At 38.3% G+C, this 12,781-nt stretch overlaps 2 protein-coding genes across 2 annotated transcripts; both read right to left on the reverse strand.

The window, feature by feature from the left end:
• LOC121981391 (fasciclin-like arabinogalactan protein 1) lies at positions 1-1,224 on the reverse strand. The gene has a single exon (XM_042533880.1). It carries the CDS (start codon positions 1,073-1,075, stop codon positions 254-256), a length of 822 nt encoding a protein of 273 aa, XP_042389814.1. The 5' UTR covers positions 1,076-1,224; the 3' UTR covers positions 1-253.
• Positions 1,225-11,513: 10,289 nt separating this feature from the next.
• On the reverse strand, positions 11,514-12,218 carry LOC121979902. The gene has a single exon (XM_042531880.1). The coding sequence runs from the start codon at positions 12,216-12,218 to the stop codon at positions 11,514-11,516; it is 705 nt and encodes a 234-aa protein (XP_042387814.1).
• Between the last annotated feature and the right edge of the window lie 563 nt (positions 12,219-12,781).

Below are 12,781 nucleotides of genomic sequence, written 5' to 3' on the forward strand. Positions count from 1 at the left end.
TAAACTCTAGAAGGGAATTAATATTTATTCTTAAATAAAATTTCACACAGATCAATCAATTTACCAGTGCAATCAGAGACATGATTCAGTACAGATGAAGCGATAATAATCAGTAACATCAAGAATAATGAAAAAAAAAAAAAAAGAAGAAGAAGAAGAGAGGGAGGAAGACATATCGAACAAAAGCAAGCCAACAGATATCGAACTCGCTAAACATGACAAAAGTAGACGAAATGAAGAAGAAGAGAGCGAGCTAAGCTGCCATCAGCAGTGCTGCGGCCGTCACGGCCATGTTCACCACCACCGACAACCCATTCCTTGCTGCGGCGCTCTGATCGGCGGCCGTCTGATCCGCAGGCTGCTCCTGCGGCCCGGCCGGCGGTAACGCCTTTTTTGACTTCGCTGTTCGAGGGGTCTTCTTCTTCTTCTTGGGGGCCTCGGGCGCCGGTGCCGGGGCCGGCGCCTCGGTGGGCTTGAATATCTCCGCCGGCCGAAGGACCTCGTCGATGGCGTAGACGGCGAGCGGATCCTTGTCGATGAGCGTGGCGGTGATGGTGGCGACAGTGAATCGCGTCTTGAGGGTCACCTGCTGGCCCTCGTTCTGGACCGTGAGGTTGTAGTTCCTCGCCGTCCCGTCGGTGGCGAGCGTGTTGACGACGCCGTTGCCGGTTCGGAGGGTAGCGACGGAGTAGTAGACGGGCACGGCGTGGTAGAGCAGCAGCGAGAGCTTGGCGTCGGGGGTGAGGTTCTTGAAGGTGGGGAGAAAAGGCTTCATGGCCTGGTCGAGGGGGCAGAAGGCGGTGAGGCCGCCGTCGACGCTGCCGGCGAACGTCTGCGCCGCGTCGGCGGTGGAGCTGAGTAGGTTGGCGAAGGTGGCGCATCCCTTTCTGGCCATCAGGGACGTGAGGTTGACGGGCGCATCCGGGGCGGCAGGGGCCTTGGCGGCGAGGGCGCGGCCGCGGGTCGCTATAGGGGAGACATTACCGGATCTAGTAGGGCCGGCGACGGCAGCCTGGAAAAGGAGAAAGCCGAGGAAGCAGAATGAGATGAAGAAGGAGGGGCAGCGCAGCCTCATTGCGGTAGCAGGGCTTCAGAGAGAAGAGGAAGTAGCTGCCCCTCAATTCTACGCCTACTTTCTTTTACAGAGCAGAGTCTGAATTAAGAATGAAGAGTCGAAGAAGATTGATGGATTGTAAAAGGTAAAGATAAAACAACAGCCCAACAGTTCGCTGAGCGCTACTCGCAGTGTTGTCGGCAGCCGAATAAAATATTTTTACAATTTTAATATCCGACAATTGACAGTAGGACTTGGAGTTGTGACATTTTCAAAACGCACCCTTTCTCGAAGGGTACATTATTTTTCATTTCACCCCCTCTCATCACCGACCCACTGTAATATAATATTATTTTCAAAGAAATTATAATTCGACGATGGGCATTGATCAATCGATGTTTTTTTTTTCCAGAAATTATAATTCAACGTCGTAGCATTTGGGGCCCTCCCTGAGATTAGATAAACACTATAGGACAGAGATCGAGATAAAAGATGCAGAAAATTTTACTCTAAAACAACAACTTCCAGTTTATCGAACGGACGGCAATGGTGATAGGAGCTCATGAAATAGTGTCGGTAAACCAAAATCTAAAAGTCCGGGAGATCCTCAGTATAGTCGACGACAGAGATAATTTACCAGCAGCTAATAAAAATGAGCATCTGCTTTGTTTTTTTCTTCTTTAATTTAATTTAATTTAAAGAAGGTGAGTTGAAGTGGGCACGGGCTTCCATCATCAGGCAGGCGGTACCTGTCTGCGGAAGATGCTTGTCCTCGCTCCGTCCATTTTTGATCGTGCGGTCTGGACTGTGAAATAAAAATGGATGGGAAAAAGAGAGCCGCCGACGGTGAAGTAGTGGACTGTTAACGAGACGGTTCCTAAAATTGGAAGAAAATCTAGGCTATTTCTTATATAATATATTTTTTAAGAAAAAAAATCGCTCGAAGTTTTCCTGTATTGTAAATTTATTATTTATTTTATTTGAGCGTAATGGCAATTCGGGTAAAATACTTCATGGAAGGATGGTAAAGTCCAATCGAGTCAATTTTTTATAATATTTAAATTTATTTAATAAAATAATCGAGTTAAAACGTGTTTAAAAAGAATTAAATTGTTAAAATAATGATTCAAACTTTAATTTAATTTAGAATGAGCGAGCTCTAGCAAGTTGAAATCCTAATAGGTTAAATAGAATTGGATGGCGGGCAAGAAGTTGAGGAGAATAAACACTTAACACGTTTAAATCCTAATAGGTGGACTCAATACTAGGCATAGAGTCTCATAGGTGGGCTCTTAGCGGATGGAATTATAACTCCTTGTAAGTTCTTAGATTTGAATCTCTTTAGTGTAAAAACAAGTCCCGTCATTAGTGATATATTTTTGCCTCTAATTAGAGACGAAATTATATTTTCATTTCATCATAATCAGCGTTAATAATAAAAAATCATAGTTAATATGGAGAGATTAGCGTTGAAATTTATATTTCCGTCATTAAATAGCGATGACAATATATCTCTGCCACTATTTAAAGACGAAATTTATATTTCTGTCACTAAATATCACTACAAGAAAACTTACGATTAGCCACCGAATTAGCGACTATTTAAAAGGCAGTCGCTAATTAGTGATCGATAATTAAATCAGTCGCTAATTAGCGATCGATAATTAAATCTGTCGCTAGATTAGAGACAAAATTTAATTTCATCGCTAAATAGATGGCTAATTAATCGGTTTTATGAATTATGTTAATTAATTAATGACGGAATTAAAATTCTATCATAAATTAATGATGAAATTAATATTCCGTTACTACCCATTTGGACATGATTTCAGCTAGGGCATGCATGTTGTCTTGTGATTTCAACTTCTCTCCCTTCCCTCTCGGGCGATTTTGGTGGCTTTCAGCAGCTCTCCAGTCCTCCCTCTCCAATGATTTTAGCGGCTGGCGCTGTTGGTGCAAGGAGCACCATAATTGAACCTATATTTTAATGTTGTCAAAGATTAAAGTTAAGTCTTGTTATTATCTGATGAATTAATCAAACAAAAAGTCCAGATGTGTTAAGTGGACTTGACATCTGGCAGGTGGACTTGATAGGTCTAGAGGACTCGATATCAAGTTAAGTGGAAGCCTTGACAGCTAATCCAATGCTGAGCAGTTAAGTCCAACATGTTTAGAGGACCTGATGTTTGGCAGGTGAGTTGAGGTAAGCTACTAGAGGTAGTGCAGTAAAGTCGTGTCCTAGTAGGGGGCAACCTTAGACACTGATCCAATTGAAGAAACCAAAAGAGTTTTCTAAGTTGAGATCAAGACAATTCTAATTGTCTCATTCATGTACTTATATATTTCTATCTAACTCTATTTTGTAGGACTATTATTATATCATTATTGTGCTAACTTTATTTTATAGATTGAATAAAGTTTGAGTTGACCCAAGGTTTGGTCAACCAAATAGGCAGTTCAGTTGAATGATCTAATTTTAGTAAATGATAGAGATCAGATCGAATCAATGCAGAATTGGCAAGATTCATGTTTAGTCGATCGGTAAGCTAGATCAATTGATCGAATAGCATGATTTATGGGATCAGATGGATCAGATCAGAGCAAAGAAAGAAGCTGAGTTTAATCGACTGATAGGTTTAGTCGACCGAACGTGGTTTCAGTCGACCAAACGATACCTATAAAAGAAGCCCTCGAGCTCCGAGCCATTGAGAACTTCTGTCTTCTAATTTTCTACTACGCTCATTCACTGCTTGTGCAAGCTGCGATAACTATAATGCTGGGAGGTTTCCGACAACCTACATTTCTTCATATATTCATTGTTGTTGGTATATCTATTTTACTTGCACATTGTATTTATATTTGTAATATCACTTTATCATTTAGTGGTTTGCCCAACAAAAGCGATCAACGATTGCATGCTTTGGAGTATGAATCGTCAAATGCTCTGAACTAAGTAAAAAAAAAATAGACTTGTCTTTTGTCTTTCTCTTTTTTACTTTATTCCGCTGTGTACTCTAAGTTTTTATGAAAGAAAAGAATTTTTTTTAAAGCTACGACATTCACCCCCTCTCTCATTCTTTTACGATCCAACAATTGGTATCAAAGCAGGTTTGCTCTGAAAAACTTAACCATCTTTCAAGCTGTTTTCTTTTCGTTATACTAATTTTTTCATCATTATTATTTTTTTATCCCGCACTACTAATTCTAAGATGAAGTCTTGGAAATCTTTATTAAATGTTCTGTTTTACATGAATGGTAAACTCTCATTAAGAAGGCTACAACACTGTTCGTCCACCCCTCTTCAATAGAAAAGACTTTAGCTACTGACTAGAAGAGGAGGATGGAATGTTTCTTAAAATTTGACATTGACATGTGGTTCAACATCCAAAAGTGATACATACCACCAAGTGACCATGGAGAACCACTAGATCTAGAAAAATATGATTCAGAGATGAAGAAAAAGGCTCAGATTGACTATAAAACAATGAACACCCTCTAGTGTGGTCTAACAAAGAAAAACTCAATCGAGTCAGCCCCTTCAAAAATGCAAAAGTACTTTGTGATCAACTAGTCAAGCTACATGAATGAATCGATGACTCTAAGATAACAAAGAGAGATATTCTTTTAATCAATTGTTTAATATTCAAATGTTACACGAAAAAATCACAACTCAACTACACACAAGAATAAAAGACATCATCAACGAACTCCACCTCATCGGTTACCATCTAGAAAATCGAGATGTGATAAGGTATGCATTAAACTCGTTTCATCGAAATGCATTGTGGGCATCAATGGTAGATGACTATAAAGTTTTGAAGGATCTTTCCATTATAAAATTAGATGAATTGTTTTGCGAGTTAGATTTACATGAGCAAACTAACACTAGTTAGACGAAGAAAGATATAGCTTTGTATGCAGGACAAAATAAGATCAAGGAGGCTAAGCCCAAGTCAAAGCTAAAACAAGAACCTGAGAGTGAGTCAAATTCATATTCAAACAATGAAGAAGAAATAGTACACATGGTATGAAGAATATTTACTAAAAATAAGTTCAACAGAAGGAATATGAAGAAAGCACAAAATATTTCATCCATACCAAAATTGGAGATAACTTGATATAGGTGTAACAAAATGGGCTACTACAAGCACGAGTGCCCTAACCTAAAAGAGGAGAAAACCAAGTTTACAAGAAGAAGGAATCACTCAAAGCCACTTGGGACGAATCTTCATCGGAGGAGTTGGTTATGGAAGAACCAAAGCAATCAAGTCATCTTGCTCTTATGGAAATGAATGAAGAATCTGAGTCTGAGTCTAAGTTTGAGTCCGAGTTGAGCCATGAATCCGTATCCATTTCAGAAGGACCACAAGAGGTAACTTTATTTTCAGAATGCATAAAATTATTAAAACTTAAATTATAATATTTTATCTTAATTAAAACTCCTCTCTTTCATTTAAATTAGTTTATTTATAATATTTTATCTTAATCATAGTGAAAAGATATCTAAAACAACTCAACAGGAGGCTAGGTCCTTGACCCCTAGCTAGAATCCTAGGTTTTCCCTATAAGACTTACATTAATCCTTTAGTAACAATTTTTTTTTTGTTGTTGGAACCTGTTTATCTTAATCATAGTGAAAAGATATCTAAAATAGCTCAAAAGGAGGCTAGGTCCTTGACCCCTAGCTAGGATCCTAGGTTTTCCATAGAAGACTTACACCAATCCTTCAGTAATAAAATTTTTTTTGTGGTTGGAACCTGATGTCTTGATCTTCCTTTTTATTAGACCTATTGTCCGGAGGCCATAAAAATCATATAACACTACTCCCTGGATAGTCTATTCTATTGTAAACATGCATACAATCACACACTTTGTGCTTAATTTTATCATAATCTATGTGAGATTAATGCTCATCATTTTAAGGCTAGATTTGCATTAAGGGACATGTTATTTGATTTCGACATATTCCTTCAGTTCTTACATATATGATCTTTAACTAACTGGATATTTCATGTATTATTCATCATATCCTGATATTCTACTAGATCCATTCTCTCATCTGATCTTTGATATCATATATGCTGACTTCTTCCAAGGTGTATGCTCGAAGAAGATGTCATCAGTTCCTCTTAGTCTACAAGATAATGCTCTTTACAAAATGATCATCTCATGCATTCATCCCCTTGCCTCTAGAGATCAAGTAGTCTTGCGTTCAGTTCACCTTTTTCTAATGTATGCATTAAATTTAAATTAGCTACATTAATGGCCCCCTAGTACCGGCCCCACGGATATGGAGGGAGGTACATGCAGGTACACAGGCGTCAGACGTATGGTCGGGTAAATCCTAGGTTGTCAGTTCTTGAGGATCAATCTCTGACCATTACGCTAGAGATGTCATGCGTCCACCATCTGTTCTATGCCCTGAGGACCTAATGTGTGCATTAAATCATAAATTAGATCTGGACTTTGGTTATTGGATCTTCAAGTCTATTATTTACTATTCAGGGTATAGTACCTCAAATAAGGTTCACATGGTTCATTGTCATATTCTGACTACTTTCATAGCATCCTTTGGGATAGGTGTCGATTAGGGAGTGTTAATAGAGTTATCTGACTTTGATCTAGTAGGTTTCCGACAATTGTCCCTGGTTGGGATAAAGGCTAGTTCACAAGGTCTGGTATACAAGCACACTCATCTTTGTTACATTCGACCTGCTGGAGAGGAGGTCAATGTTGCTGATGTACCTATAGCTGTTGAAGAGCCCCTATGATCGACCGATGGCCTAGGAGTTCACCCTAACCCCATACTTTAATGCAATTCAAGGAACATCATCTATAGCTCCTCCAAATACTAGTAATCCTTTTAAGCAATTTTGCGATGACATCTTCAGTTGTTTCGAATCTCTTCAAACCATGATTCAGGATCAATACACTTCATTCCAGGGGCATCTCACAGATTTTTATCAGGACATGACTGATCGAGTTGATACTTTAGAGGCACATCAATATAGGATGTTTGATTATTTTCACACGTCCTCCGCCTCCTCCATCTGATACATAATTTAGTAGCATACTTTTGGACTATTATATCTAATGTTATGTTTGACATTATGTTGACATTTTGATTATGCTATTATATATTCGGTATCAATGTTTTATCCCTCTATATGCTAACTATCTTTGTAGAATAGGTATTTATTTTTATGCCATTTTTTAACTGATAGTTTTCATAAATTTATTTTTCTTTTACACCCATGATTTACAATACTTAGGTTTTCAAAAACATCAAGATGGAATTAGCCTAGGTCATACCATTGAAAGCATGATCTGATAGCTTTAGGACACCAAAATTTTACAAGAACACTAGGATTCCTTGTTTGTGTATTGTGAAACTTAGAATGAAGAGAGATGCTTAAGCCTTAGCCTAGATTTCAGATTCTTTTATTAGTGCATCAATATAAATCCCGATTTTGAACATATATTAATCAAGTTGAGTGATCTTACTTAGTCAAAACTAATTGGAATCTAAACACTTAACTTGACTAACTTTAGAGAAATAAGCTGATATCTTATGATAAATAGCTAAAAGCTAAAGTTATGTTGGGACACTTCGAGGGGGGGGGGGATAGCTTGTCGCTTCGCTTCGATGATGATTTATAGTGAATAGAATTGAAGCCAAGCTCTTCAATGCTAACAAGTAGATTTACTTGGTATCCACCTTAAGAAGAGATGACTAATCCAAAGATCCACACACGATGCACTCTCCACTATGAACACAACTCCTTTTATGAACAATCGGAGGTGAAGAAGCCTCGTACAACACAAGAACAAGAATACAACTCTAAATAAGAAGTAAATGTAAAAATACAACTCAAAACCTCTTCTTGCTTGATCTCTTGTTACTTGTGGATGCCTCTGGACCAGTTGGAAAGTGCAACAACACTTGTCTTCCAAAGATCAAGATCAAGCAAAATGTATGGAGAAGAATCGTGTAAGCGCTGCTGAGAATGGTGCTCGAAAAGTCCTTTTCAAGGTTTATCGTTGGTGCCTTAATCGATTAAGAATCCCCTTAATCGATTATCACGTCAGCAACCTGCATAAACATCTATATTTTCAACTTTAATTGACTACCCTAGTCGATTAGGCATTGCTGAATCGATTAGCCAGATCGATTCAACAATCCTCTGTTCAATCTCGAGAAACCTCGTAATTGATTAAGCCTTCTTGCTTAATCTCTTATTGAACTCTCGGTGCTTTTGTGAAATCCAGCTTAAGTGATCACCCTGATCGCTTAAGCTTCGAATAGATCCTTCTATTTGACGCAGATGACACTGTAAGCGATTACCCTAGTTGCTTATGGTATCCTAATCAATTACACCAATCGATTAGGAAGCCTTTCTTGTGATTCCAAGCTTAAACAATTACCTTAGTCGCTTAAGCTATGGTAATCGACTAGGTTAGTCGATCACCAAATCCTAACTTCCCAACTGAAGTGTAGGGTCTTTTACCCAATATTGGATCAACCTTGACCTATTGAAAATCCTCTTTGCCTAGCATCTGGTCAACCTTAACCTATCAAAACTTCTTCACCAAGTGTCCGATCAATCCTTTGACCCACTTGGACTTTTCTTCTTGTGCCAAGTATCTGATTAATCTTTTGACCTACTTGGACTTCCAATCATCAAGTGTCCAGTCAACCTTGACTTACTTGGGCTTACCATCTCATGCCAAGTGTATGGTCAGTCTTGACCCCACTTAGACTTACCAATCACTAGGTGTCCGGTCAACAATTGACCCACCTAGATTTCCACATGCTTGGCTTCACTCACCAGGACTTTCTCACTGCTTAGCTTCACTCATTAGGACTTTTACCTTGCTTCACTCATCAGGATTATCCTTCTGCCTAGCTTCACTCACTAGTACTTTTCACCTGGCTTCATTCACCTAGATTTTCCAACTGGCCGACTTCACTTACCAGGACTTCTCATCTGTCTAACTTCACTTACTAGGGCTTTTCACCTGGCTTCTCTCACCAGAAATTTTCAACTGCATAGCTTTACTCACTAGGACTTTTCATCTGCCTAGCTTCACTCATTAGGAATTTTCACTTGGCTTCACTCACTAGGACTTTCCACACCAAATGTCCCATCAACACTGACCCACTTATATTGTCTTCTTCTGCCAACCTTCCCGTTGGACTTGTCCTTGCTTAACTTCTAATTAGGACTTCCCAATCAAGTATCTGGTCAACCTTGACCTTCTTAACTCTTCTTCACATCAAATTGGTCAAACCTTGACCAATCTTTCCATAACATATAATTGCACCTGCAATCTCCATATATTGTTAAATATCAAAACTCAAATATCAAGAGTCAAGCATGAATCAATTTAAGCTTAGTCAAACTGGTCAACCTTGACATAGGGAAATTGCACCTACAATCTCTCCTTTTTTGATGTTTGATAATACATTTAAGTTAGATTAATCTCATAGCCTTAACTTCTTCTTTATGCCTAAGCATGAATGATGGTTTCCTTCATTCTCTCCCTTTCCAAGAAGGTAGCCTCCCCCTTTAGGTAATTAAGGTTTCCTAACTTAAACCCTATATTCTCCCCCTTTGGCACACATCAAAGACTCTCTCCTTGAAGAGTTACCTATATATTGTTCACAACCTCACTTGTTGTTCACAACATCACAATGAAGTCTTATACCTTTCATTGTGCCTAAATACTCATCCTAGAGCAGAAATAACAATAAAGGTTTAAAAACCTTCCATTTGGTTGTTAAAAAAAATCATCTCTTTAAGGAGTAGATCCCCCTCAAAACATGCTCCAAATTTCTGTCATTACACTAACAATGACTTGGAGTTCCTAAACCTTTAGGAAACTCAAAATTTTGAACTGTCAAGGTTCAATAATTAAATTAAATGTAAACCTCATTTTAAACTTTAACTTAATCTCTCTTAACCATTCCAATGTTGTTTTCATCATGAAAACTACCTTTAAATGTTCACAAATAAATTTCTTAGGATTAAGGGTGGTTAGCATGACTAAACATGACTTATTCAATTTAAATAAACTTATTTAAGCTAAAATCAAGATTTTTAGCGCTTAAACAAAGCTCTTAATCACTTAAGACTAGCCGTAATTGATTGAAGTTGGAATTCAATCGATTTTCAAGTGTTAATTGATTGTTGTAATCGATTAAGACCCTTAATCGATTGTTGTAATCGATTCTGTGACCTACTGTACTCATAGGAATTCACTTAATTGATTAACCAATTGATTAAAGTTGGTAATCTATTGCTGTAATCGGTTACGATTTCTGATTTCTGAAATTCAATCATGTCCGAATTTCAAAAATATCAAAAAAATTCTACAAAATTCTAAAAATTGTAAAAATTCTTGTAGACATATTTAGGGTATATACTATTATGAAAAAAAATAGTTTTATTAGAAAATATATCTTATTTTTAAAGATTAATATAAAATTAGAAACTCTTATTTTCCTGACAGGACCTCTACATCTAAGGAACTAAGAAACTCAAGTATGATCCTAGCGTAGGCGGGACATCGAATAATAATCAATCCATCCATCCCACTCTATTTATCATCCAATCTATGTCATCTTTGATCCCAAAGACTTCCATCGTATTCTCGTCTATATATCTAGTAGGTTCAATCTTACGTTTAACAAAAGTTTTAAAACAACATTTTTGAATGTCATTATGAAAAATTATACCATAAACATTGTCACCTTTGTTGTGTGCTTTTTCCACCACTTTTCTTTCCCCTTTCTTCATGCTATTTATGATTTTCCTTTCCTTGATCTTTTCATGATCTCTTTGAAATTAGAGTTATGAAGAAGGTCTCTAATTCAAGAAGAAGGTGAGCTTTGGGTAAGAAATGGGTTAAAGAGAAGGTCTAGGGTTTGAAGAAACAGATCTAGGGTTCACAAAAGTGGATCTAGGGCATCCGAAGGAGACCTTGAGGAAGAAGGCTTGAGGATCTTGAAATATCTTTGAGAGCACATGTGAAGAGAGTCAATGGCACAAGTAATGGAAATTAGGGCATGGGTGTGAGTCTTTAAACTGTGTTGACACGACATGGGCGTGTTGCTCCCCACAAGCACCCATGGCGATTTACCCGAACTGGCCATTGTCGTGCCTCTAGGCACAGATGCCCATGGCAAGGCGACAGAACTAGGCATGACCATCCATGGCGAGGCAATAGAATTGGGCATGGGTCATGTCATTGAGCACGACCGCTCATGTGCAGCCCTTATACTTGGCATCTACTCCAAATTCCCAATTAGAGACATACAAAATTAAACATCTTGATTAAAACTACTTCAAATAAACTTCTTCAACTAAAAAAGTTTAAATTCTAAAAAAGAAATTTCTTGGGTTTCCTCCTAAGAAGTACTTGTTTATGGTCTTTAGCTCGACCCCTTTCTTAAAATTCAACTCAGAGCTTTAGCTTTGAGGGGATTCCTTTCCCCTCCTCCAAGTGTTCCAAAATTGATAGTTTCTTCTCTTGATGAGGCTCTAGCTGAAATAATGTACTTGTTGTACTTTGGAGATTGTATATTAGACTCTGTATTAGGAGGTCTGTTAAAATGCTCCTCCAAGTGCTCAAAGTTCGCTCCCTCTCCTTTTTGGTTTTCAATGAAATCACTTGATACTTTGGATAAGTTGAATTCCAACTTATTTCTCCCCACTGTGAAGGAAAGCTTGTAAATCTTTACATCTATAATGACTTTGACAGTAACTAGGAATGGTCTTCCAAGTATGATAGGGATCTGAGAGTCCTCATCCATTTCCAAGATCACAAAATCGGTTGGCACCACAATTCCTCTAATTTGTACAAGAACATCCTCTAAAATTCCCAAGGGATATCTACACGAGTGTTTTGCCAACTGAAGAGTCATAGTGGTGAGCATTTGGTCCCCCAGACCTAGTCTTTTGCACAAAGAGAAGGGCATCAAGCTCACACTCGCCCCTAGATTACAGAAAGTCTTGTTTATCTTTTGGTCCTTGATGATGCATGAAATAGAAAAGCTCCCTAGGTCTTTCAATTTCTGGGGATGTTCACATTGAATTGTTGCGCTGCATTCTTCAGCGAGTGCAACCGTTTCATGTATCTCCTTCCTCCTCTTCTGTGGCATTATCTCTCTCAGAAACTTAGCAAATTATGACATTTGGTACATTACTTCAATCAAAGGCATCTCCACACTGATTTTCTTCATCATCTCCATGAATTTTATAAATTCTTCATCTCATTTAGCCTTGGCCAACCTTTGAGGAAAAGGAACTAAAGGTTAGTAGATTGGAGTCAGGGCTTCAACAAAGGATCCTTCCTTGGCTTCTCATGTTGATTTACCTCTTCTACCACCTCGGGTGCTTCCATGGATTTATGTCACGCCCCGGGAAAGTCCCTGTCCGAAGAAATTTCGGCAGCACCTCCCCTATACGAGTGACAATCTGAAGCATTTCTACAGGCATAATATACATCAGCCACAGGCGGCTGGAATATACACAGAACCACGCAGTTATATATATATCATCAGCCCACACGGCTGGAACAAAACCAACACAACGGAAAATGACAAAAACCCAATACAAACCAGAGCACAAAAACTGCTAGCCGGCTAGGCTTACACAAACAACAACCAATACAAAATATCACATAACAACATCAACACTAAAAAAACAAAACCGGAGTACAGAG

The sequence above is a fragment of the Zingiber officinale genome, chromosome 5A (assembly GCF_018446385.1).
Source record: "Zingiber officinale cultivar Zhangliang chromosome 5A, Zo_v1.1, whole genome shotgun sequence".
In the NCBI taxonomy this organism is placed as follows: Eukaryota; Viridiplantae; Streptophyta; class Magnoliopsida; order Zingiberales; family Zingiberaceae; genus Zingiber; species Zingiber officinale.